Genomic DNA, 26,122 nt, shown 5'->3' on the forward strand with positions numbered 1-26,122 from the left:
CTTCACTAAATGACTTTCATTAAAAGAGGTGACTGAAAGTAATATTTTATTTAAAACAAATATTCAACTCTTATAGTAGAAATGTAAACAGAGCAATGATTTGTGATTTCTCAATATGTTTTTCCTTGCTGAAAGGACCTATAGTCAGGATAAGCACAGTGCAAACTTAAGATTTATAACATAAGGACATGCAGACAGGAATGATAAGCCATGACATAAACCTTTTTTGGAAAAGAAAAGAAAAGCATGGCACCATTAAATTTCTGATGCTAAAGATGTTTTCCATTAACTCAGGAAATAAAGCTTTATAAAAGTCACATGGTTGACCTTCTTTAGATTTTAGCAAAATGAAAACTCTTTTGTCTTTTACTTGATGTGCCCTTTGTTCTGGATTCCAAACTCAGTGGGCAAATTGATATACAGTCACTCTTTGAGTTAAGGGGAGAAAAAGATAGGTGTACAACTTGCAGACGATTGCCATTGAAGATATTACCTTTCTTTGCTGTGCCTTTTACAAACAGATTACGTAACATTTTCAGGTTATGTCATCAACAGCAGCAACGTATTTAAGTAACATATGCTAAATACACAAGGGTACTTGGCTTTTTAGTAAGTGTAGTTTGAAGTGGACTTTGTTGCTTCCCGTCTTTCCTCTTGGTGGGTAGAGTGGAAGGAGACGGGAGAGAGAGGCAGGGGTGGCAGGAATGTTCCTGTAGGCCTGCTTGAAGAAAGGCAAGCATGTGCTCCCTATTCATCCCCCCTACCCAGCGCACCCGGCCACATTACATAAGGAGCCCTATGCAGATGAAAGAAGCTCTTTATGTATTACCTTGAAAATGACACAGTAATTGTGTGTCTCTCAGATGCCTTTCCCTGGACTCACATGCCCAATGCCATTCTTAACTTCCACACCTTATCCCACTCCAACCCCTCCTCAACCCCCATTCTCCTGACATGGTTTCCTTGGGAACCAACCACCGTGGAGGCTGTCACCTGGTTTCTAATATTCCTCACTTTTAAACCAGGATAAAAAGAATAGTACAAGTGAATATTTGCTGAGAGCCTGCTATAGCCCCACACCTTTACCTAATACCGGGTAGAGCAAATTCAGGAAGTGCCCTCCCAAACAAGAGATTCTAATCCTATCTTTTGCCACCCATGAGGGATTCTATTTGGACAGCCATCTCAGCCTTTGAAGTTTTGCCCATCGTTCTGCAGTGAGACTAGTCAGCATTTTATCTCCACTTTAAAGAGTAACACTTTTGGAACTGGAAGTTCAAAGACCTGCACTTAAGTTCTGGCTTAGTTCCCTCATAACCTTCCTAACCCATACCACCTCTCTAGGTAGATCACTCTTGTTCATGATTAATCTCCCCCATTTTGATCCATATTACCTCCATTTCAGATGGTGATTTTTTTTTTAAAACTCGTTTTCAAATTCTGAGTTGGATACTACTAATGCCACAAAATCAGAAGGGAAGATTAAGCTTGGGGGTTGGGGGGCAGGATTATATATAATTGTTCATGAAAATGTGCACCTGGGACCTTAGAAAAGAATTGATGTTCCTAAACAGTATGATTTTAATTACAGAAGCAATTTCTCTTATTATCCACAAATTAACTTTTACTCCTGAACTTTGCATGGGGTTTCTATTTCAAGTCAAATTGTATTTTCCTTTTCTTTTCCCACCTAAACCTCTAGAGTAAATTTTGTGTATGTGTGTCTTTGGGTGTGTCACGCATGTGCACCTCAAATAAGTATTGCTAACTTATATCTTTTGTCAGTGAAGAGTGATGATGATAAGTGTGTTTTAGCAAGGGCTTTTGCGAGTGGTGGAACTTTCTCGGGAAATGTGGCAAGGGCAGAGTACTGTGGCAACGTATTTTCACACTAAGAATGTGGTTGTGTTGGTGGATGAAGGACTCCACAGAAGGGCGAAAGCACTGATGCAGACGTAGGGCCAACAAATACATCTCAAAATAAAAGGAAGGGAGAAAAGGTAAAGGAATTAAACAATTGGGAGTCCTATTTGCTTCCCAGGTTCAACTCAAGTACCAAACTAGCATAACAAGTTTTCCTTTAGGCTACACTAGACAGAGGCACTGTCAGTGTGAGGTTATAAAAGCACATTCAGCCTCTATAAATTACTAGCATTCCAACCCCTCTGGCTCACGTTGGAAGCATCCCTCTGTAGTCCCGGAAGTGGCCAATGTCCTCATGTCTTGTGGTAGGCCGAATAATGGTCCCCCCAGAATGTCCATGTTCCAATCCCTTGAGCCATCCCATGTTCTAATCTCGTGGCAAAGGGGATTTATGGTTGCAAATTGAATTACGGTTGCTAATCAGCTAACCTTATGATAGGGAAATTTTCCTAGATTATTCAGTGGGTCCAATGTAATCATAAGGTCCTTAAATATGGAAGAAGGGGACTGTCAGAGTGACGCAATATGAGAAAGACTAGACTGGCCATTGCCTACTTTGAAGATGGCCTGAGTCAAGGAATGCAAGCAGCCCCGAGAAGCTGGAAAAGGCAAGAAAAGGGATTCTCCCCTGGATCTTCCAGGAAGAGAGCAGCCTTAACAGCACCTTGACTTAAGCTCAGTGAGAGCCATTTGGGACTATTGACCTCAGAACTGTAAAATAATAAGTGTATGTTGCTTTAAGCCACTAAGTTTATGGTAATTTGTTACAGAAGCGATAGGAAACTAATACAGGTCCCATATGGCTTCTTGGTGATATTTTTAATATATATTTTTTTTACTTTATCGGATTTTTATTTTTTAAAAAGTTTTCTGTTTTTCCTCACTAATCCTGCCCATCCAAGGTTATAATGTAATAGTTATCCTTCCCCAGGTTTTTTTAAATGAAAAATTTCACTTTTGCAACTTGCTTTTTTCACATAAAATTCCATGGACATTTTTCCAGGTACTTTCACATGGATGTAACTCAATATAAAAGTTAAAATATTTATTCTTTTTATCAGGGAAATATAAAGAAAAATATACAGAAAAGTCTAAAGTTAAAACAAGAAACATAAAGAAAAAAATATTGACCCATGACTCCACAACCTACATAGACTCTGCTGACAATTTCAAAATATCAGTAATAGATGTAAAGGAGTAGAAAATCCATACTGTACAGATGGGACAAGATGTTAAGTAAAAGATTTCCTTTTTCTCTTCTTCCATATCCCTTTCTCCAAAGGCAGCTACTCTTCAGAGTTTCATGTGTTCTCTTCTAGAATTCATACATATGTGTGTATGTGTGTATGTTTGTATGTGTGTGTGTATATGTATGTTCCATACACATCAGGGACCATTCATGATTGTGTACCTTTTTTTCTCTTAATAATTTATCTTATGGAGTTTTCCCAGTTTGACACACAAAGTCTCATTTTTAGTGGTTATATCATACTCCATCTGAAGGATGTTCCCAATCTATTTCACCAGTTTCCAATTAATCAATGCTTTAGTGATTTCTTTTTTTCCTATACAATAATGTTGTAATGAACATCCTTTTGAAAACACTTTGAAGAACTTTTCCAAGTGTATTTCTAGGTTAAATTCCTAGCAGTGGGATTTCTGGATGAAAAGAGCATTTAAATGATTGGTAGTTCTTGCCAAATTGCCCTCTAGAAGTCACTGCTGTCGAGTGACACTCCCTCCAACACAATATGAGAATGTCTGTTTCTCTAAACTCTCACCATCACTAGATATCATAATATATTTTAATTTATTACTAATATTAGATACATAGCATTTTATTATTTCAATTTTCACTTCTTTATGCACAAGGTTGGGGTAATAATACTTTTGACATTGAGTTACTCTGATGGATAATGTGCTCATTTGGAGGTATGACAAATCTGTTTATAAGAAAATAAGTAATACTTGTACATAGTCTAAATATTAATTTGCAACTGACAAGCTCTGTCACTTTGAGGCATCCCTTAATCTCCCTGGGCCTCAGTGTCCTTATTCTCAAAATGAGAAGGTTTAACTAGATAATCTCTAAGAGTATATCTAGTCCCAAGTCTACAAATAGAATTGATAAAAGAAAAAAGGATCAACGGGTATCACAATTATAAATAATAAATGTCTTAGTCCATTTGGGCTGCTATAACAAAATATCATAGACCGAGTGGCTTATAAACAGCGAACATTTATTATTTCTCACAGTTCTGGAGGCTGGAAAGTCCAAGATCAAAGCACCAGCAGATTTGGTGTCTGGTGAGAGCCTCCTTCCTAGTTTATATAGCCGTCTTCTCACTATAACCTTACACAGCAGAAGGGACAAGGGAGGTCTCTGGGGACTTTTATAAGGGCTGAGCCCTCATGACCTTATCATCTCCCAGAGGCCCTACCTCCAAACACTATCACATTGGGGATTAGGTTTCAACAGACCAATTTTGGAGGACACAAAAATTCAGTCTATAGCAGTAAATAAACCACAATTTGTAGATGTGAAAAAAAAGTTTAAGATAATAATAATCCACAGCCCCAAAGAAGAATTTTATCTCTGACTTTTAATGTATTTTCATATTTTTATGTCTATACGTGGTATAAAATAAAGTCAAACCAAAATAATTAAATGAGAGGAGAAACCTTCATTTTAAAATTATTTGTTATGGGACTTCCCTGGTGGCGCAGTGGTTCGGAATCCACCTGCCAATGAAGGGGGCACGGGATCGATCCCTGGTCCGGGAAGATCCAACATGCCGCAGAACTTAACTAAGCCCGTGAACCACAACTACTGAAGCCCACGCACCTAGAGCCCGTGTTCTGCAACAAGAAAAGCCACCGCAATGAGAAGCCCGCACACCGCAACAAAGAGGATCCCCCACTCGCCGCGCACAGCAGTGAAGACCCAATGCAGACAGACATACATACATACATACATACATGCATACATACATACATACATACATACATTAAATAAATAAAATTTGTTATTTAGCAACAGGGTCCCTTCCAACCCTACTGCTTATACTATAAATTTTATAAGGCTGGCATCAACATCTGTACATTGTTTTACTTAGCACTATGTTATATATTTATTTACATATATTTATATGGTCCAAACATTTGTCATTCCTAATGGGACTATTAATCCATTACCCAAACAGATCACAGTTTGCCTAGTAATTTCTCCACAGTATTTCAGATACTTCCCAGTTTTGCCTGGAATATGATATGCAAATGTAAACGTCTTTCTACAAGATGGTCTTTTTCTTTTCTTTTGAAGTATTTCCTTGGGAAAGATTGTGCACATTCTATCAGCACTGTATAAGAATATCTTTTTTTCCCACAACCCTGTCAAGCAATGATCTATTTAAATTGATTTATTTTTTACTAATTATAGTTACAATGATACCTTATAGTTGCTCTAATTCACAAAATTTTAAGTTCTTCTGGGAGCTTAACTTTTAAATAACATTTGGGGCTTCCCTGGTGGCACAGTGGTTAAGAATCTGCCTGCCAATGCAGGGGACACGGGTTCAAGTCCTGGTCCGGGAAGATCCCACATGCCGCAGAGCAACTAAGCCCGTGCGCCACAACTACTGAGCCTGCGCTCTAGAGCCCGCAAGCCACAACTACTGAACCGACGTGCCGCAACTACTGAAGCCCATGCGCCTAGAGCCCGTGCTCCGCAACAAGAGAAGCCACCGCAATGAGAAGCCTGCGCACCTCAACGAAGAGTAGCCCCCGCTCGCCACAACTAGAGAAAGCCTGCACACAGCAACAAAGACCCAACACAGCCAAAAATAAACAAATAAAATAAATAAATTTAAAAATAAATAAGCATTTGATTACTACATATATTTTTTCTTATGCAACTGTACATTCATATTCTTTGACCCTGCTACCATTAGAAAGTAGTTATTGCCTTTATAAACCAGTATCTCTCTTACTTACATATTTTGGATCCAAAATTTTTATTCCTACATATCAAGTACAAATATCTTTCTCACTCAGTTGTTTTCATTTTATTATTCATTGTTGTGGGAAAACATTTCATTTCTTATTTTATCCATTTTACCTTAGATATTTTTATTAGTTTAATTATCAAGAAATTATCTCCCTTTCACAACCAATTTAAGGTTTATGATTCTATTTTCTTCTGGCCTTGGTCATAGATGGCTTTTTAATATTTAACTCTAATTTGAAATATATTTAGGATATAAGATATTACTATAAATTAATTTTTCTTCATATTCCTATCCATTTTCTTCAGCACATTTATTAGTGATTCATTTTTATTACTTTGTGTCACTTGACTTGCTATATATTGCCATCTTAAAATGTTTTTAGTCTGTTTTTTATATCTATTCTACTTCATCATTCTGTTTTCTCTCCAGAAAATTGTGACAGTCATTTAAAAGTTTGGCAGAGCAAATCCTACACTTTAATCTTTTTTTGTAAAAACATTGCTTGCTTGAATGTTTTTCCATAAAAAGTTTACAGATAATCAAGTTCTGTTAAGTAGTCTGTTGGAATCACCATATAATCAGTTAACGTTTTCTAGTTTACACAGCATTTTCCCATCAATTATCTCATTTGAGCTTCATACCAACCTTGGGAGGCAGGTCAAGTTCCAGATTTGTGACTTCAGAGATGAACACATGTAAGAAGTTAGCCCAGAGCTCACTCAGCAATAACTGCTGGAAGTAAGTCTCAAACTCCAATCTAGAACTCTTTCCACCTCCTTGTTGTATTGCATCAGAAAACAGTGAAATGCCGATTTTTTCTTTGTTATTATTATTCCTTAACTGTCATTTCCTTCAGATCAATAAAAATTCATGAAGGGTCACATGGTACAGGGAAAAGCACAAAAATCCTGGCACAGTCATTTATTACTCTTGTGCTAAAAAGCAAGGCTTAAACTCTTTGAGCTTTGTCTTCCTATTTGTAAAATTGGAATACCACTTGTCTACCTTGCGAGATTTCAGTGATGAAATGGCATCACACATATGAAAATCCTAAAGAAATGTTACCCGGCAGAATCATCAAATTTCTCTGAATCTAATTTTTAATGTGGAAAATGAGGCGTGATCTCCAGGGTTTTACCCAACACAAATATTCCATCATTCAAGGCTGTTAATTAGGGAAGCGATTTACATTTAATTTAAGGATATAGTGTCCTTACTAGATAATTGCAATTTCCACCTTTTAATGAGGGTGGCAGTGCTGATCTCTGTAAAGACCAGAATTTTTGGAATTACAGCAATCTCTAGATTTTTACCCTTATTACCCCTCTTAAATGTCATATATGTATATGCACATGTGTATTTGTTAAGTGGAGATGAAGTCAAACTTTTTGTTTTGAGTTAGAATTTAGTAATATCCTATTATTTTTTTAAAAAGTTCACCATTGGGATGTCACTTGTACTGAGGTTAGAATTTCAGTCAGGTGATTTGTGCAACTCCAAAATAATTCTTTACACTTGAATGTTATAATATTCTTGCTGGCTGCCATCACTGCGTCCACATCAGTTCTTTAAGTAGGTTAGAAGTCATCCTTTACCTCCACCCTTTTTATTACCTATGTGAAAGGCAGTGCCAACAATTGAAAGCAGAGGAGTCCATGGGAAGGGATTAAGGCACTCTGGTCTATCAACTACCAACATTGGATTTTGTATACTTTATTAAGCAGAGTTAATCTTGGGCCAAAACTGTGAAGGTTATGTCATTTATCCTCCAGCTCCTAACTTTTCTTCTACAGCCTCTCCTTGACCTTTTGCCCAGTTCTCTCCTTTCAAGAGGAGCCAGATCTGAGAGGCAGAATATAGAGGAAGGAGAATGGCTCTGGCATCAGGAGACCTATGTTGTCACCCTTACTCTGCTACTTTGAATTTGATTGACTCCAGGTTAATCATTTAAACCCTGAGCCTGGTTTCCTTATTTATAAATTGCAATGAATGATAGCTTATCGAAGGTTGCCAGAAGATATGACAAATAAGAAAGTTTTTATATAATTGATATACATTCTGGTTATTAATTTACCAAGATCTAAACATAAATGCTTAATGTATTGCTCCTTGCAGCAATTTGTGAATAATCCCAGGGTCTTTGCACATGCTGCTGACTCTGCTTGAATGACTTCTGCCCTTTACCCTCCGGATTCTGGCTCTAGAAGGCTGGCTAGAGTTCCCTTCTTAGAGGCTCCATAGTACTTATGCTTACTTCTGTTTAGTCTTTACCACACGTTTCAATTCCCATTCACGTGTCTACATCTCCCTCTAGACCAACGAGAGTCTTCTGAGGGCAGAGACTTTGAGAACAAGCATCTTTAGAAGTACAGATAAAATATAGGATGTCCAACAGATAAGTCGTACAGAGGGAAGACGAGAGAAAGGATGGATAAAACAAGGAAAATAATAATACAGGGCAGGCTGTGAGATGTTCTATGGGAGTTAAAGTAAGAAGAGGTCATATTTGCTTGAGGAATCCACTTGAAGGAAGAAGTCGAATTGGAGATAGGCCTTGCAGGATGAGAATAATTTGATAAGCAAAAATTGGAAAGACAGCATCCTAGATGGTGAGAACAGAGCAGTCAAAGGCACAGAACAGGAAAAGAGCAGGATGTCTTTGGGAAACAGAAAGCACGCTCGTTGGCAGTGGGTAGAGTACAGATGGGGAAGTTGTGGAGGATGAGACTGTAAAAATAAACAGGAGCTTACTCTGAATTCAGAGATGAGGAAGTTTTAAAGAGTTCCCACTGCTGCTTGGCCAACGTCCATTTCTTCCCCTAAGTGCTCGGAACAGGCTCCGCCCCCATTTCTCCTCCGCTTACAGTCAGGGCACAGCCTCTTTTCCACCATTAGTAACTAGCTTGTATTGGGAGCCTCTTCTGGGACTATCAGAGTAAACCCCTACTAATGGTTTACTTTTATTGCCTCTTCTTCCTACCATCAGTTTACACATACTGGGTCTTCTGACTTTGTTACCCTAATTTCTGTTCCTTAAACAATCAGAACCAACCACATGGGCATGGGCCTGCCCTGATTTTTATTATTTTAAATAGTCACATATGATTTTTCACATGATCCACACTTGACAAATTAACCAGATAAGGCGGAACATGATAATTGCCAACTGAATCATTTAGACAAGCGGTATAGCAGGTTAAGGGCTAGAGGCAGTGGGTTTATGAGACAGAAAAAAGATTGTGAGCTAACAGAGTTAGTCCATGTTTTGTTTTGTTTTGTTTTTTTTCTTGCCAGGCCCTGAGGACCTTTAATAACTTTTCATGTCTGGCCCTAGCCAAGCCTGACCAAAGCAAACCTTCCGGGGCCTGAAGTAGTCTTGTGCTATTAACCTTGGCCCAGTGCTTGCTGTCATGCTGCCACCTTGACTCTGACCTCTTCTGTGTCAGCCAGATATATGACCGTATGTCCGTGTTGCTTTCCTGATATACACAGCAGTGTTCTCATTCCAGGGTACTAATATGGCTCCGCCCCGAACAACCTGGCTGGCCCTCTCCAGTAGGGTCTTGTCATGGCCTAGAGATTGCAACTGTGGTACCACATTGGATCTCCTGGAATGACAGTGCTGAACCAGAGCAAGCCCATATCTACCAGGTCCCTTTAAACTGTGTCGTTTTTGCTGCTGACAATCTTAGAAGCCATTCCTACAGACTAGTTCTTCTAGCCCCTGGATCCATCTCTTCCTTCTCTTCACCATTAATCACCACCATGACCGTCTCTGCTGGTCCAAAGATGAGCCTATCAAAGATGTGAAAAGGGAAAGGTGTATTAGATTGCGTTGTTGGCCCCAATTCTTCAGCCCTACCTGCAGGCAGACACTTGTCATGGTCTCATCATGGGTGGAGTGGATTTCCCTGCCCCTTGACCTTGGGCTTGGCCATGTAACTTGCTGTGATGAATGATATCTGGATAGAAGTGCCAGTGTGACAGTTTCGAGCCTAGGCCTCAATAGGCCTTGCACGTTTCCATTTGTTCTCTTGCACTTTTGCCATCACCATGAGATAAACATGCCTAAGAACAAGCTATCTCACTGAAGCAAGGAAGGAAAGAATACACATGGAGTAGAGTCTCCCTATCCAATACACAACTAGCAGTGAGAAAAAGGGCCACCTGAGCTGCCACAGCTTGAAGCAGTGGCACCCAGCCGAGTCCAACCTAGATCAGCAGAACTCAAGACAACCAGCAGATGCACAGAGTCCTTGCCCAACCTATCTGTCCCATGTCACCCTTGATGACTCGATCAGGGTGATCACTTGATTAAAGGGAAGCTTACTCATAAGCAGTAGGCAAATGAGTCAATTAAATTTTTGAGGGTTTGTATTTGGAAAAGATTGTAATCAATAAGGGGTGCAGTCTTCTAGACATGGAGACTGAGGTGTCATTTGAAGCCCTGTGCAACTTGATGAATAAACAGAGAAAGCTAGTCTTCAAAATTAAGTAGGAAAATAGAACAGATGCTGAAAGAGTTTCAGAGAAGAGTCCCAGAGAGACCAAAAAAAAAAAAAAAAAGAAAAAACAAGATTAGAGTAGACTTATTTCTCAGAGGCTTCCCAGCACCAGCAAACATAAAGCCTGGTTGAGCCGCAGGTCTTGTGTATAAGGCGTTGTCTGTTTTGTCATCAAAATCATCCCTTAGGGGCTTCCCTGGTGACGCAGTGGTTAAGAATCCTCCTGCCAATGCAGGGGACACGGGTTCGAGCTCTGGCCCGGGAAGATCCCACATGCCGCGGAGCAACTAAGCCCGTGCGCCACAACTACTGAGCCTGCGCTCTAGAGCCCACGAGCCACAACTATTGAAGCCCGCGTGCCTAGAGCCCGTGCTCCACAACAAGAGAAGCCACTGCAATGAGAAGCCCGCGCACCGCAACAAAGAGTAGCCCCCGCTCGCCGCAACCAGAGAAAGCCCACGCACAGCAACAAAGACCCAACGCAGCCAAAAAACAAAAAGACCATCCCTTACCTCACTTAGCATATGCACATGTGCACCTGCACACACATACGCACATATATACACACAGAGTTTTATTTTTAGCTAACTTAAATGGGTTTTGTTCCTTGTAACTAAAGAACTGGACTAAGATATTGCCCTTAATGGAAGAAGAGGAAAGATGAGCAACCAGTTGTGTGATCGGTATTCCCTCACATGATAGAAAACCAAACTGATTGAGACTGTGTATCACGTAGCTTTTGCTGCATAACAAACCATCTTGAAATTCAGGGGCTTAGAATAACAAAATATTTTATTTAGTTCACAATTCTGTGGATTACCTGTGATGACTGGCACATTTGTGATGGCTCTTCTGGACGAGGCCAGCTGGGCTGAGGCTAGACATTCTAGGATAGCCTCACTCACATGCCTGGTGATTGTTAAGCTGGTTTTTCTAGTAGGGCCTCAGTAGCAATGACTTGTCTCTGCTCCATGAGGTCTCTCATCCTCCAACAGGCTAGCCCAGTCTTCGCCATGTGGTACTTTGAGGACTACCAAAGGAGCAACAAAGGAGCCCTGGCCCAAATGAAGAAGGTTGTTTTAAGTCTCTGCTCATGTCATAGTTACTATTGCTCCCTTAGCCAAAGCAAGTCACCTGGTCAAGTGTAAACCAGGGTGATAGAGACTAAGCAAGGGCTTGGATACAGGAAGGAGTGAACACATTGGAAGCCATTATTGCAACAACATAGGGCAAACTACAATGGGCAGGGAGGGAGGAGGGAATATTGCTAAAGAAGGACCTGTGAGCAAAGGCCAAAGGCCAAGGGAGTGGTATTTTTAAAGGAGTGAGTCTAAGAAAACCTCCAGTTTGCTACAACTCGTCCTACATACCTTTAGAAGAGATCAAGATTTTAACTCAGAGACTCGTGCGACTCTAAAGCCATAGAAATACTGGTCTAAATAGTTATAAAACAGAATGAAATCTTGCCATTTGTGACAACATGGATGGAACTTGAGGGCATTATCCTAAGTGAAATAAGTCAGACAGAGAGACAAATACTGTATGATCTCACATGTGGAATCTAGAACACAAAACAAACAAAACACAACTCATGGATTTGGAGAACAGTGTGGTGGTTGCCAGGAGCGAGGAAGGTTGGGGGGTGGGTGAAATGGGTGAAGGGGTTCTGGAGGTACAGACTTCTGGTTGTGAAAAGTATAGGTCATGGGTATGGTGAGCAGCATGGTGATGATAGTCAATGGCATTGTCGTGCATGTTTGAAGGTTGCCAGGAGAATGGATCTTGAAAGTTCTTATCACAAGAAAAAAAATTTGGGGGGGACTTTTTATGGTGCTGGATGGTGACTAGACTTATTGTAGTGATCATTTTACAGTGTCTGCAGGGTCGAATGATTACATTGTACACCTGAAAGTAGTATAATGTTGTAGGTCAATCATACCTCAGTTTTTTAAAAAAAGAAAGGAAAAATGTTATCAAATATACAAGTATCTGTAGTATTTTCACTCGCATTGGAATATATAATCTGCCTTCCCTCCTTTAGAAAAAAAGAATATCAGTAGAATTAACAGGGGGAAAATATCAAAAGATTGAAAATAGTCTTTCCTGAATGCAATCCACATAACAAGCTCTCTTATACTTCTTAGCAGAGAAGGCTCCCAAATAATAAATGTAATTATAGAGGGAAAAGCTATTCTGCTGCAAAACACTTCACTGAGGGTACCACAGAAGGCATCACACCCTTACTTGAAATGGGGCTTGTTCCTTTAAGCTTCATAACCACATAGCTGTGAATCATCACTCTGTCCTCTATTTCTGAACACATATGCCAGTGTGGGTGTCCATATCTGTGAGACCAGCAGACTGGAGATCTCTAAAGGATGAAGCAATATGGACTCTGTCACCTGTGGAATATGCAGGCATCTCAAAGTATCTAGACATTGGCACTACATCAAAGCAAGTCCTCTTTAATGGGCAGAGATGTCCTCTCACCCCATCCAAAAGCAAAGGAGGTCATGAGAGGAGAGTCATACAAACTCATGGTTTCTTCACTGTACAAATACTAATTTACAGATAGAAGTTATTTTCCCCTTAACCAGGTTCCTCTTGCTGTGTTGCCTAACCAATGATTGTGACATCACCATCATTTCCAGACATGAACTACAAAGAGAAACTTTCCATTTGTGCACTGTAGTGTCATGAACCAGCAATTAGGGAAAAGGGCATGAAGGGGAGTGGAGAAGTTAAGGTATGTTTGAAAATGTAAGTACAAAGTGTTCTTGAAATTCTCCTGAATAGCAGGGATTTGGGGACCAACTGTTCTTAAAAGGAAGAAAAAACCCTCTGTTCTCCAGAAGTTAGTGATTCCATGATGTGCCAATTTGCACAAAATATTTAAAATAGCCTTAGCTTAAAAAACTTATTAAATTCATAAGCTTATTAAAATACAACTAAAAAGAATTCTGATAAAATTTACTTTATCATAAGCAAGGAAATATCCCAATGCAAGCAATGTGGTCAAAAGTAAAGGAGGTTGAGGGAATTCCCTGGTGGTCCAGTGGTTAGGACTCCGCGTTTCCACTGCAGAGGCATGGGTTTGAGTTTGAACCCTGGTCGGGCAACTAAAATCGTGCATGCCTCGAGGCGCTGGCCATAAATAAATAAATACATAAATAAATAAGTAAGTAAGTAAGTAAAGGAGGTCGAGACCAGAGAATCGAAATGGCAATGGGAGGGAAAGAGTGGTGATTTCTCAACCAAAGTAATGAATGCTCAGTAACATACAGCCAGCTGAGGAGGATAAGTAGGGGACAGAACCATTCATATCTATCAGAACTATTTCTACAGTTTTTTTTTTAAATAGATTTTTTTAGAGCAGTTTTTGGTTCACAACAGAATTGAGCAGGAAGGATAGAGAATTCCCATATGGCCACTGCCCCCATACCACAGCCTCCCCCGTTACCAGCATCCCCTACCACAGTGGTACATTTGTTACAACTAATGAACCTACGTTGACACATCATTATCCCCGACTGTCCATAGTTTACATTAGGGTTTGCTCTTAGTAGTTATATTCTGTGGGTTTAGACAAATGTCTAATGACACGTGTGCATCATTATAGTAACGATACAGACCTGAAAATCTTCTGTGCTCTACCTATTCATCCCCACACATCCCCACCCCACAACCCCAGGCAAGCACTGATCTTTTTACTGTCTCCATAGTTTTGCTTTTTCCAGATTGTCACATAGTTGGAATCCTATAGTGTGTAGCCTTTTCATATTGCCTTCTTTCACTTAGCAATGTCCACTTAAGATCCCTCCATGTGTTTTCATGGCCTTGATAGCTCATTTCTTTTTAGCGCTGAATAATATTCTATTGTCCGCATGTACCACAGTTTATTTATCTGTTCACCTACTGAAGGACATCTTGGTGGCTTCCAAGTTTTGGCAGTTATGAATAAAGCTGCTATAAACATCTGCTGCGGGTTCTTGTGTAGATATAAGTCTTCAGCTCTTCTGGGTAAACACCGAAGAGCACAGTCGCTGGATCCTATGGTAAGAGTTCGTTTAGTTTTGTAAGAAACTGCCATGGTGTCTTCCAAAGTGGCTGTACCATTTTGCGTTCCCACCAGCAATGAATCAGAGTTCCTGCTGCCCCACATCCTTGCCAGCATCTGGTGTTTCTCTATGGTTTTTAATTCCTCATTCTGTAACATAGGTTGGTGATAGAGATGAAGACCTAGGTTTTGTGTACAGTGGTGAGATATGGGCCTTGGGAGAATGGAGTACAAAAAGTATGGTAGAAAAACTCTGAAAAAAGGCCACAGGGAATTCCCTGGTGGTCCAGTGGTTAGGACTCTGTGCTTTCACTGTCAAGGGCACGGGTTCAATCCCTGGTCAGGGAACTAAGATCCCACAAGCCACAGTGTGACCAAAAATAAATAAATAAATAAAGAAGCCACAGGTTTTTTTCACTGATGGCTCAATAATTAATATATATAATGTTTATATGTTTATAGTATCTTTGGAAAGTAGTACTGTTGATTCATTGTAGGTTGGCATATACTCTGAGTTCTTTTTTCATGAATAGTAGCAAATTCATAAGACACACATGTGCATCTCACCACTTCGTGACCAACTTCATACATTTGAGTGACCTTGGACAAGCAACTTAGATTCTTGCCTTTATTTTCTCCTACTCTGATAAGTTCAGCTGAGCTAGGTAATCTGAAAAATTATTTCCAATCCTTTAATTAAAAAAATAAATCCATATGTTTCTTCACACGTAAGAAGTTTCCCCAAAGACACAGATGATTTCAGTGGAATGTTTCAAAAATGAATAGTCTCCCATTAAAAGAACAGTGAATATACTTCAACTAAGATCACTGTTCCTCTTTCCTTACATGCCATTACTGAGTGATAAATGACAGATTTTCCTCCAATTTTTTTCCTGGTCAAGTTTAAATAGGGAGCTTAAACAAATAAACTGTAAAGTTACCTTTTCTTTTCAAGAGCACACATTTTTTTTCAAAGAATCAGCAAATCAATTATTGTAATCTCACTGAGATTAGTGAATTCCCTTAATCCATTCAACATGTATTTTGTGCCTACTATAAGACTTGTCAGAAAGGCACTAAATCAATTTTCTTTTCTCTGTTTGATATGAATGTGTGAATGGAGCGCTGGAAAAGTCATTGCCCCATGATTATGAATGTAATGCATAATTTCTAATCACAAACATAATTGAACACAATATTGAACATAATTGTGGTTACTTTGACTGCATTTTGGTCATTATTCATACTTTTTACATCTTTATAGTGGCAAAAGGCAGAAAATAAAAAGGAACATACATCTTTGTCTTCTATTAGCCACTGGAGGCTTGGAGGTGAGCATATAAAAAGGGAAAGACAAACAAGCACACAAAAGAGAAAGCGTGAGGGATTTAAGAGGAATGTGAGACTAGAGGGCCAAACAGATGCTGGGGGAAGGAAATAAAAACAACCAAAGTGACAGTGGTCCCACCTTAAGCACCACTGCCCTTAACAGACCCAAGCAAGACTTCAAAGGCATTCCAGGTATCATCCCTGCCCCAGAACCTTATCAGGAACAGGTTTTCAAATTGAAGGCTTCTCAACTTGCATCACTTGAAAGTTTTTGGAAAACAAGAAAGCTTCTGGATGCTCATACTTTGATTTTTCCAAAAGAGCCAGTGTCTTGGTTGTCACCAAATATGACTAAGAATTAAATTCTGTGGGGGCTTCCCTGGTGGTGCAGTGGTTGAGAATCTGCCTGCCAATGCAGGGGACACGGGTTCGAGCCCTGGTCCGGGAAGATCCCACATGCCGCAGAGCAACTGGGCCCGTGAGCCACAATTACTGAGCCTGCGCGTCTGGAGCCCGTGCTCCGCAACAAGAGAGGCTGCGATAGTGAGAGGCCTGCGCACCGCGATGAAGAGTGGCCCCCACTTGTCGCAACTGGAGAAAGCCCTCGCGCAGAAACGAAGACCCAACACAGCCATAAATAAATAAATTAAAAAAAAAAAAAATGGTTCACATCAAAAAAATCTTTAAAAAAAAAAAAAAAAAAATTCTGTGAGGAATAGAGATCACACCAAAATGTACTCATTGTGTCATTTCTCTGTTGCTCCAAAACCAAGTGGCTAAAAACAGCAACCATTTATTATCTCTCATAACTCTGTGAACCAGCTGAGCGTATCTGGTTTTCCTGCCTTAGGTGATATTGGCTAAGGTCATTCATTCAACTAGGCCATTCATTTAACAGCTGCAATCAGCTGGGAGCTCTGCTGGGGCTGAAATATCCAAGATGGTTTCATTCACATATCTGGAAGTTGGTGTTGGTCAGCTAGAATGCCATAGTTCTCCTCCACTTGGCTTCTCATTAGCTAGTTTGGCTTTCTCATTGGTTAGTTTGGCTTTCTTAACAGCATGGCGGCTCAGTTTCAAGAGGGCATATGTTTCTTGTACAAGTACTTATCAAGTCTCTGTCTGCATCATGTTTGCTAACATCCCATTGACCATGAAAGTCACGTGGCCCAAGGCAAATCTCCTCTGCACCTGTGAAGGGACAGAAGTGAGTTGTGACTAGTTTGGATGAGTGAGAGTAGAGTAGTTACAGGAGATGGAAATGTTTATAAGGTAATGGATGGGTTTTGTCTGCTTATCAAGGGAAATGTTACCGCTTTATACCAAAGGCATTAATATGGACAGGCTTTGACACAATGTATTCCAAAAAACAAGTTTATATTTTGAAATGGTTTTTTACAGCTTAGACTTTGTATGTACTGCCCATGATACCTGTGACAGTTGTCTGCCTTTATTTTGTATCCAGCAGCAAAGCCTATATTAAAACTTTAAAATAATCCCCCCCCAACAAATGTGGGAAGTTACAACACAAGGACATTATTATCAAAAGGCATGATTCATTAGGAACCACCTATGTAACAGTCTATCACATTGATTGATTGATTCATTCATTCATTCATTCAACCATCACTTATAGAACACCCAGACCCTAGGGATATAATAATGATCAGGACAAAATCCCTGGCACCAAGGAGCCTCGCACATTGCATTTGAGGGGTCGGGGTAGGGAGAAGGTGGCAGGAATCTGAATCCTTAACAAGTGCCCTAGGTGATTCTGACACAGACTAATGTTTGAGAATCTCTGCCTTGAACCTTTACTACCAATATTCTAAGTGGATTATTCGATTGTTAGCAGAAAGCTAACATTTGGGACAAAAAGGTCTACACAAGTCATAAGACAAATTTCTCATACCTCACAGTTCTGCCAAATCCTAGAAAAATAGAAATTCCAGCATACCCATAGCACAGTGGTTCTCAAAGTGTGGTCCTTGTACCAGCAGTATCAGCACCACCTGGGAGCTTGTTAGAAATGCAAATTTTCAGAACTCATCTACTAAACCAGAAATTCTGGGGTTGTGGGCCCAGGTTTTAACAAGTCCTCTAGGTGGTTCTAATGTAGGTAAAGTTTGAGAATCACTGCCATATCCTAACTCTATTACAGCTGTAACATTGCATGAAGTGATACATAATATTAAGTTGTTATACTTAGATTATTAACATGCATGTGAGTGGATTGTCCAGTTCGCATGGGGAGAGGGGAAGGCGCCCAATTTGGCTGTTTTTATCAAGTATATTTAAATTTTGGATCTGTCTTTTAACTTCCTCTGCTACCTTGGGCAAAGCACTTCGTATATCTGCCTAAATCATCCCAGTTCCGTAAAATAAAGGAGTGCTGCTCCCATTTATTGTCATGCTTTCCAGCACTAACTTTCCATGTTATGGTTTTTTTTTTTTCGTATCTATATCAATCCATATCCAAGTAATCATTAGAATAGCAGGGAGAGATTAAGGAAAGGCTAGCTTTTCAAATAGACTAGACTAGAAAAAACAAGACAGGCCAATATGGAAAGACCAAGAAGCACTACTGGACAAAAAAAAAAATTCCCTAAGGAAATGTAGCCTTTCTGCTTATATAAATTCTGTGTAAATTAAAGAACAAGAAAAACTAGAGGAGGAATAAGTGAAACAGCCAGAGACTCTCCAAGGGGTGGGTGGGGAGTTAACACTGATTTCTTGCTCTACCAGTCAGGAATATTTCACAGTGAGCTTTTGATGACTCAGCCTACTTAAATCATTTGCATGAAGGACCTTGGTCTTTACCTCTGGATTTCTTTGATAGAAACACACTTGCCAGTGAGACTACATCTTGCCTTTCATGATGAACTGTGCTGCTTGTAGAGTGCTTTCACAGACACTATGTCACTTCAGTCTCACATTAACCCACCCACGTCAGTGATTTTCCCAATTTTACAAACAAGCAAAAGAAAGACATGGGAGGCAATGAGTTACTCAAGTTTAGGAAGATTAAGTGTTGAATGCCAGGGCCAACACAAGACCAAGGTGCTTAGTTTTCCAATCCAGTGTTTCTTCTACCGCTTTGCCTTCAAATCTCAATGGGCGTTGGGGAGATCAAGGCAGACCATCCTACCTTCTTCCTTTTTATCCATTTCTCTTCCTAGGTTTCCTCGGGTTGCTATCAAAGAGCACTAGGCTTGTGTCAAGGAGATGGAAATTCTAGTCTTGGTTCTACCACAGAAGGACTCAGACGAGTCACTTATGCACTCTGGGCTTCACATGGACCATTGTTATGATGAAATTAAATTCATATTTTATGGCAAGACAAGAAAAATTTAAACATAAAATTATTCTCTGCCTGTTTGGGCTTCCTCCCTCCTCTTTAGTGTGTATTGTGCATCTGCATTAACCAGACCTCCTTAGGAGATAACATTCCTTCTTAATTTTGTAAAGAGACAGAGTGACCCACTACTAGCGTTCTACGTGCAGATCTGCATTGTGCAAACTGTCAATATGTCATTGGACATATCACCCTTTGTCTCAAAAACATAACTGTGCTGTGTCTTCTAACAGTCCTCAGAGCTTTCTAAAAAACTCTCTCCTGGGTTATAATCCTCAGGTTGGCTCGAATAAAATTTTCCATTTCTTTCTTAGATTGATTATTGATTATTTTTTTGTTTTGTTTTTGGCCATGCCACACAGCACATGGGATCTTAGTTCCCCGATGAGGGATTGAACCAGTGCCCCCTGCAGTGGAAGCCCGGAGTCTTAACCACTGGACTGCCAGGGAAGTCCCTTGATTAATTTGTCATCAACAGTTATTTCTTACTTTTTCTCAATCATAGTATGAAAAATGGAATCAGAAGATATATTGGTTGACTTTTACATTTATATAGATTTAAGTTTACAGAGTGTAGCTGGGGTTTAAAGAGATGAGAGAGGGCAGGCAAACGGGGAGATTCCAAAAGGATAAAAGCAAATAGGTTTATGACAGTCAGAGTAAATATTTAGGGTGTGGAGTTGAGATAAGGCTGAGCTGGATTCTGCCATTTAAGACCCTTCCCTTGGTATCAATAATCAGTATCAAGGCTGCAAAACAAAGAGCTTTGTGGGAGTCTTAGGAATTGCAATTCTGGAGACACAGATTCAGGTTCTGTTCTGGGGAAGAGAAAGAGTCAGGGGCTTATATAGTCAAAAGCCATAAGGTTGTTCAAGAATTACAGTTGACCCAACACAAGAAAGGAAATATTTGTCTTTAAGGAATCGTGAGTTATTTTAGGGTAGGGGTCCGATAAGTATCTTGAGTTTCTGGAACATTGGGCAGATGTTCTGAATGCCTATGTTAAGACAAGAAGGGATCATAGTTCAGATTCCATCTGGGATGAGACGTGCATAAGTCACATTTCCTCAGTGGCCTAAGTTCTGTTTTGGTGAAAGGAATAAGGATGTGGAACACAGACTATTGTGGGAACCACAGGATCAATAAGTTTCAGAATCTCTCGTGTACGTCTAGCCCCACTTTTTCTGAAATGTCTGAATTCTGATCACATGATGCTGCTGAACAAATAGTTTGCTGTCCTGTTAGAATCTGAGAGTCAAAAGTGTGTGAAAGTTCAAACATGGTCAGGGATTTTTTTTTTTTTTCTTTTAATGGATCAAAGTGGTAGGTTTGGTGGCTTTTTTTTTAACTTTTTAAAAAATAAATTTATTTATTTTATTTATTTTTTAAATTTTTGGCTGCATTGGGTCTTTGTTGCTGCGTGCGGGCTTTCTCTAGTTGTGGCGCATGGGCTTCTTATTGCAGTGGCTTCTCTTGTTGTGGAGCACAGGCTCTAGGCGCACGGGCTTCAGTAGTTGTGGTACGCGGGCTCAGTAGTGGTGGCTCGCGGGCTGTAGAGTGCAGGCTCAGTAGTTGTGGTGCACGGGCTTTGTTGCTCCGCAGCATGTGGGATCTTCCCGGACCAGGGCTCGAACCCGTGTCCCCTGCATTGGCAGGTGGATTCTTTTTTTTTTTTTTAATTTATTTATTTATCTATTCATGGCTGTGTTGGGTCTTTGTTTCTGTGCGAGGGCTTTCTCTAGTTGCGGCGAGCGGACACTACTCTTCATCGCGGTGCGCGGGCCTCTCACTATTGCGGCCTCTCTTGTTGTGGAGCAGAGGCTCCAGACGCGCAGGCTCAGTCATTGTGGCTCACGGGCCTAGTTGCTCCGCGGCATGTGGGATCCTCCCAGACCAGGGCTCGAACCCGTGTGCCCTGCATTGGCAGGCGGATTCTCAACCACTGCGCCACCAGGGAAGTCCCCTTGGCAGGCGGATTCTTATCCACTGCGCCACCAGGGAAGTCCCCTTGGCAGGCAGATTCTTAACCACTGCGCCACCAGGGAAGCCTGGTGGCTTTCTTTTTACTGCCTGTTAGCGTCAAGGAAATCCTTATCTATTTCAGTCAATTAAGTTTTTCAGGGTGTTTAGGGGCAAGTTAGCCTAGTGCCTTTACATGTGCCTGTATGCCTGTCTGTGTCTCTTCCTCTTCCAGGAAATTCAGGAATACTGATTCATCTGCACTCCTATCCTAAAGCAAGCCAGTTTATCAGTAGTTACCAAGTCCAGCATCTCTACAAGTAGGCCTCATCTGGAACACTAGAATTCGATTTCTAGACAGAGTATAGGAAAATTTGCTTCCAGAGCAAGAGTTGTAAAACTGTAAACACAGAGATGAGTAAGTGAGGTGGTGTAGAGGAAGGCGAGAGGGGGGAAAAATAGAAATGATGTTCCAGAACCGTGAGAGATTGGGGAAATGGGGTGGAAAAAAATGCGAGAGTGGGAATAGTACAATGCTTTTGAAATTGATTGAGCATGCTGGTTTACAAAATCAATTTAGTGATTTTTCAACCAGCATTTTTAAAAAAATGATATGCAATAGAATAAAAAAGATACAGAATGCATAGCATTGAAGGATATTGTTTTGGAAACATTTAAAATATATGTAAAAATGTATAAAATGTATTTATATATATGTAACTATATAAATTATAAATAAATGCGCGCCCGCGCGCGCACGCACACGCCCCACCACCACCACACACACACCAGCACACAGGCCCGGGGTTGTTTTGTAAGCTATTTCTCACATTGGGTCTCGGTCCAGAGTTTGAAAACTCCTGGAACATAGGATCTAAGAGAATCCAGCAAGGTAAATTCAAGGTCAGATAAGCAGGACTCTTTTCTCCTTTTGCTGTCCACATCATTTACCGGAGGGAGAGGAAAAGGGCGTGTGAGGGAGGGGACATCAGACTGAGGTCAAGCGAGGAGCAAGGGCGCATCAGGACAGGGAGGAACCCGGCGACTTCTTTCCGGATAGTCTACTGATGACCCCAGAAGGTTGATTTTTTTTTAATTTTATTTATTTATTTATTTATTTATTTATTTATTTATTTATTTATTTATTTATGGCTGTGTTGTGTCTTCGTTTCTGTGCGAGGGCTTTCTCTACTTGCGGCAAGTGGGGGCCACTCTTCATCGCGGTGCGCAGGCCTCTCACTATCGCGGCCTCTCTTGTTGCGGAGCACAGGCTCCAGACGCGCAGGCTCAGTAATTGTGGCTCACGGGCCTAGTTGCTCCGCGGCATGTGGGATCTTCCCAGACCAGGGCTCGAACCCGTGTCCCCTGCATTGGCAGGCGGATTCTCAACCACTGCGCCACCAGGGAAGCCCCAGAAGGTTGATTTTGAACGCTTCCCTTAAACGCTAATCCGAAAGAACTTCCTCGTTCATTATCCCTGAAAAGCCTCCAAAGGCGAAGGATTTGCGCTGCTCCTGAAGGTGACACTACATAGGGTCAGTCCCAGTAGAGGGGATTATTCTTTTCTTGGACGAGGAACCAGGAAGTGGGCGGGGCGTGGGAAGCGCGGGAAGGCCCGGTAGGGTCGGTCCAAAGAGTGACTCACGTCTTGCTCTGCACAGCCCACCAGAGGAACAAGCAGTTCTGCACTTTGGGACCCATCCGCGAGCGGAAGCCCCAGGGCGCTGGTAGGGTTGTGCCCTTTCCGCGGGCCAGAGACGCTCCCTGACCGTGGGCACCACCTGCCTCAGCCCCGGACCTGCGGCAGGCCGGCCTGGCCGGCTTGGCCGCCTGGTCGCCGGGCCCACGTGACCTGCCGCGCGGGCCACCGCCTCCGCCGCGCCCAGGCCCCGCCCCCGTGACGTCTAGCTACCTCAGATTGTCTGAATGTTCCTTCTCTTTCCGCTTTCGGTAATTGGTCGGCCAGGCAGACAGCGCCCCCCCTCCGCCCCACCCCCGGAGTCCTGGGGAATGCTGGTGGGGGCGGGACCTGGGCTGGAGGGGCGGGGTGAGAAGGCTCCGCGCCGGTAAAGGGGCCGCCCGAGCGCGATCCGAGCCATCTACTGCTGCCGGCCACCCGGACCTCCCGACTCGCATCCCGCCCCTTCCCCGCCCGCCGCCGTCACCAGGGAAACGGGCCGCGACCGCCCGCCGACCCCAAGCTGGTTTCATGGCAGCCGCGAAGAAAGCAGTTTTGGGGCCATTGGTGGGAGCAGTGGACCAGGGCACCAGCTCGACGCGCTTTTTGGTGAGCCCGGGGTGCCCCTGAGGAGGTGATGAACCGGGGCGGGAGCCTTGGAACGCCGGGGCTGGGTGTCGCGTCCCCATCCCGTTCTTCCCACGGCCCGGGGCCCCGGCCGCCAGGCAAGAGAAGGAGGCCAAGAGCCCCGGAGCGGGACTTGCCACGCTGGAGCTGCCCCGCCCGGGCCTGGGGGAACGCGGCCTCTCGAGACCCCCGCGGCTGAGCTGAGCAGCCCTGGCCTTGAAGGAGGAACCAGGCCGCCTTCTAATGGGGGGACTCCTCCCCCGAAGGGAGCTAGGACTCGTCGAGCGTCCGTGCAGAGCAGCCCGCCTGCAGCCAGGGACAGGTGGCCACATTGACCGCTGCTGCAGTCTTCCCCAGAAGCATTTGGCCTGCCGGGAGCAGGACGTCCTTGGATGGGGGAAGCTGTGTCACGGCTGTGGTAGCCTAACAGCGTCCTTTGGAGTGGTGGAACGAATATAGTATTAGCGTGATGATGCCTTGTCATTCTCTCCCACAGACATTGCAGAAGGTAGAATGCTAAGGCGGGGGGCGGGGCGGCGAGTGGCAGAGCACATTAGGAAAAAGTCACACTACACTGCTTTTACCAGAATCTTTATTTAATTGCGAAGATTCGTAAATTTCAGTTCTGATACTTTGCCCATTGCAAAGATGACTGTCCTCTCTGCGCTTCACAGCATAAAGCGACAGGGAAATTCTACTTCTCTTTTTATTTACCGTGTCTGACAGCAGAGTTTTGCCATAATGGAGTGCTATTTAAGTGACTTTCTGCTAATTAATTTGTTTTGGGCAATTAGGAAACTTGCTCTTAAAGTGATCTAGCACTGACTTCAGTAAGATAATTTAAAAGTAATTTTAAAAAACTATTGTTGTTTAAGAGCCCATGCTTTCAGTGGACATTTGACTAATCTGGCAAGTTGATGTAAATATTTAATGACTACTTAGCTCCCTCTTCACTTCTTTGTCTCAAATCATGTTTTCATGCATTATTTAGTATGTATATATACTGTCTGTATACATTGTACATACAGTATATGTATATTTTTCAGAGCTCTGTTTAGTTGACCACTTGACCAAAACCTGCATTTGTACCTTCATGTTGATACTCATCTCTCTTGTCTAAAGTCAAAAGCCTTCAGTCCAGTTTTAGCTTGGTTCTTATTTAATGACTTACCCTGGTTTGAGCTGCCAAGACATAATTCTACCGTCTCTTACATTGTTTACCTTCTGATCACCCAGGGCAGGTTTCACTATGTCTTATTTTCATATAAGTGTCTATAAAGTAATCCTGAATCATAAGTAAGAAACTTAGCCTAACTGGATTTGATTAATAAAATACACAATCCTCACTGCCATCTTCCCAAATTAAGAAAGACCATTAAGACAGTGAGCTAACTGTGGGTTGAGTTTTGAAGCCGTATTCAAGAATTGCCCACACAAATGCCTGCAGGGGCCAGGCAGGTAGAGGGAGGAGGGCAGACTGGAGAGCAGACTCAGGCTAAGGGGAAACCTATAGCTGCCAGGCAGGAACACTAGCCCCGTGCTGCCAGATCTTCAAATTCTTTAAGAAAAGCTGGTAGTCTAGAGTTTTCAGTAAAATCTTCCTGTTCTTAAATGTTGGCACCTAGTTCCTAATGGATTGTAGGGGCCAAACCAAACATGGCAGTTGTTCTCAAGTTTATGCAGCCTTTGCCCTCTATGAAAGTGGGTAAAATATTTCATAACTCTGTAGGCTGCCTTTTTAGTTGCCAGCCTGACTGTGCCTTTCTTCCTTTTGACTTTTCACTGTTGCTGTCCCTATAGCCCAGCAATCTTCTTTATCTACTGCAGGTTGTTCCTGGTCCCTCAGATCTTGTTTCCCAAGAGGCATCTTTCTGCATTGGTGGGGAAGGAATGAAAACTTCGTATCATCACAATCAGTTGTTCAGTGTCATGAGCCTTTAAAAAAGTTGGGTGCTGTTTACTGTGGCTTGATCTCAGTGAGTAAGCTAAGGTACACATTCAGAAGGTTCCCATCCTGCTTATACAATGATGTTTAAAAGTTGATCAATAAAGTTTCCTGCTGCTTGAGAAACAACTATGCAAGAAAGCTTCAGAGGTAGATAAAAGGCTACCTGTGTGAAGTAGAGAAAAACTTGGGAATGGTTTAGAAAGGGTTTTTTTTTTTTCCCTTGGTTATAAGGAAAGAGGTTTGCTAAAGCACTCCCTACAAAATACAGATAATAGATTTGCTGAATAAGTGCTTCAGTCACAAGGTGATTCCCAAGGAGTTGTTCTAGTCATATTGTTCCACGTTGTAATTATGACTCAAAAATATTTGCTTACCTTCTCAGGAAAGAATACAGCAGATAAGAACTGTCATAAGGAAGCTTATAGAGTGAAAGGTATTAAAATAATTTCCTGACCATTATTCATTAAATTGTCATATCTCATTCAACATTCACAAGACCAATAACCTTGCTAAGCTTTCTTTTCCCTTTTTCTATGCTAGCTATATTGGCTTTCTCCCATAAGGGACACAAGATTTCTTTATTCATGTTCTTTCATCCAAGGGAAATGCCTCCTCCCTGTGAAAATTTCCCATATCTGCTTCTTGAAATTGTGCTCTACCTCCAAATTTTACTCCAAATTTTACCTCCAAATTGTACTCTACCTCCAAATTGTACTCAACTGCCATCTCTTGGT

At 41.7% G+C, this 26,122-nt stretch overlaps 1 protein-coding gene across 5 annotated transcripts in view; it reads left to right on the forward strand.

Moving 5' to 3' along the window:
* The first annotated feature begins 23,215 nt into the window (after positions 1 to 23,215).
* GK (glycerol kinase) overlaps positions 23,216 to 26,122 on the forward strand; it is a 73,879-nt gene continuing 70,972 nt past the window's right edge. For all 5 annotated transcript variants that reach the window (XR_014239759.1, XR_014239760.1, XR_014239761.1 and 2 more), the window contains exon 1: positions 23,216 to 23,422. Coding sequence is in view for 2 of the 5 variants with exons in the window: in XM_082378189.1 (XP_082234315.1) it covers positions 23,345 to 23,422 (78 nt within the window). In the remaining 3 variants the exon portion in view is untranslated. The remainder of the gene's footprint in view (positions 23,423 to 26,122) is intronic.

The sequence above is a fragment of the Balaenoptera borealis genome (assembly GCF_965194805.1).
Source record: "Balaenoptera borealis genome assembly, chromosome: X".
Taxonomy (NCBI): Eukaryota; Metazoa; Chordata; class Mammalia; order Artiodactyla; family Balaenopteridae; genus Balaenoptera; species Balaenoptera borealis.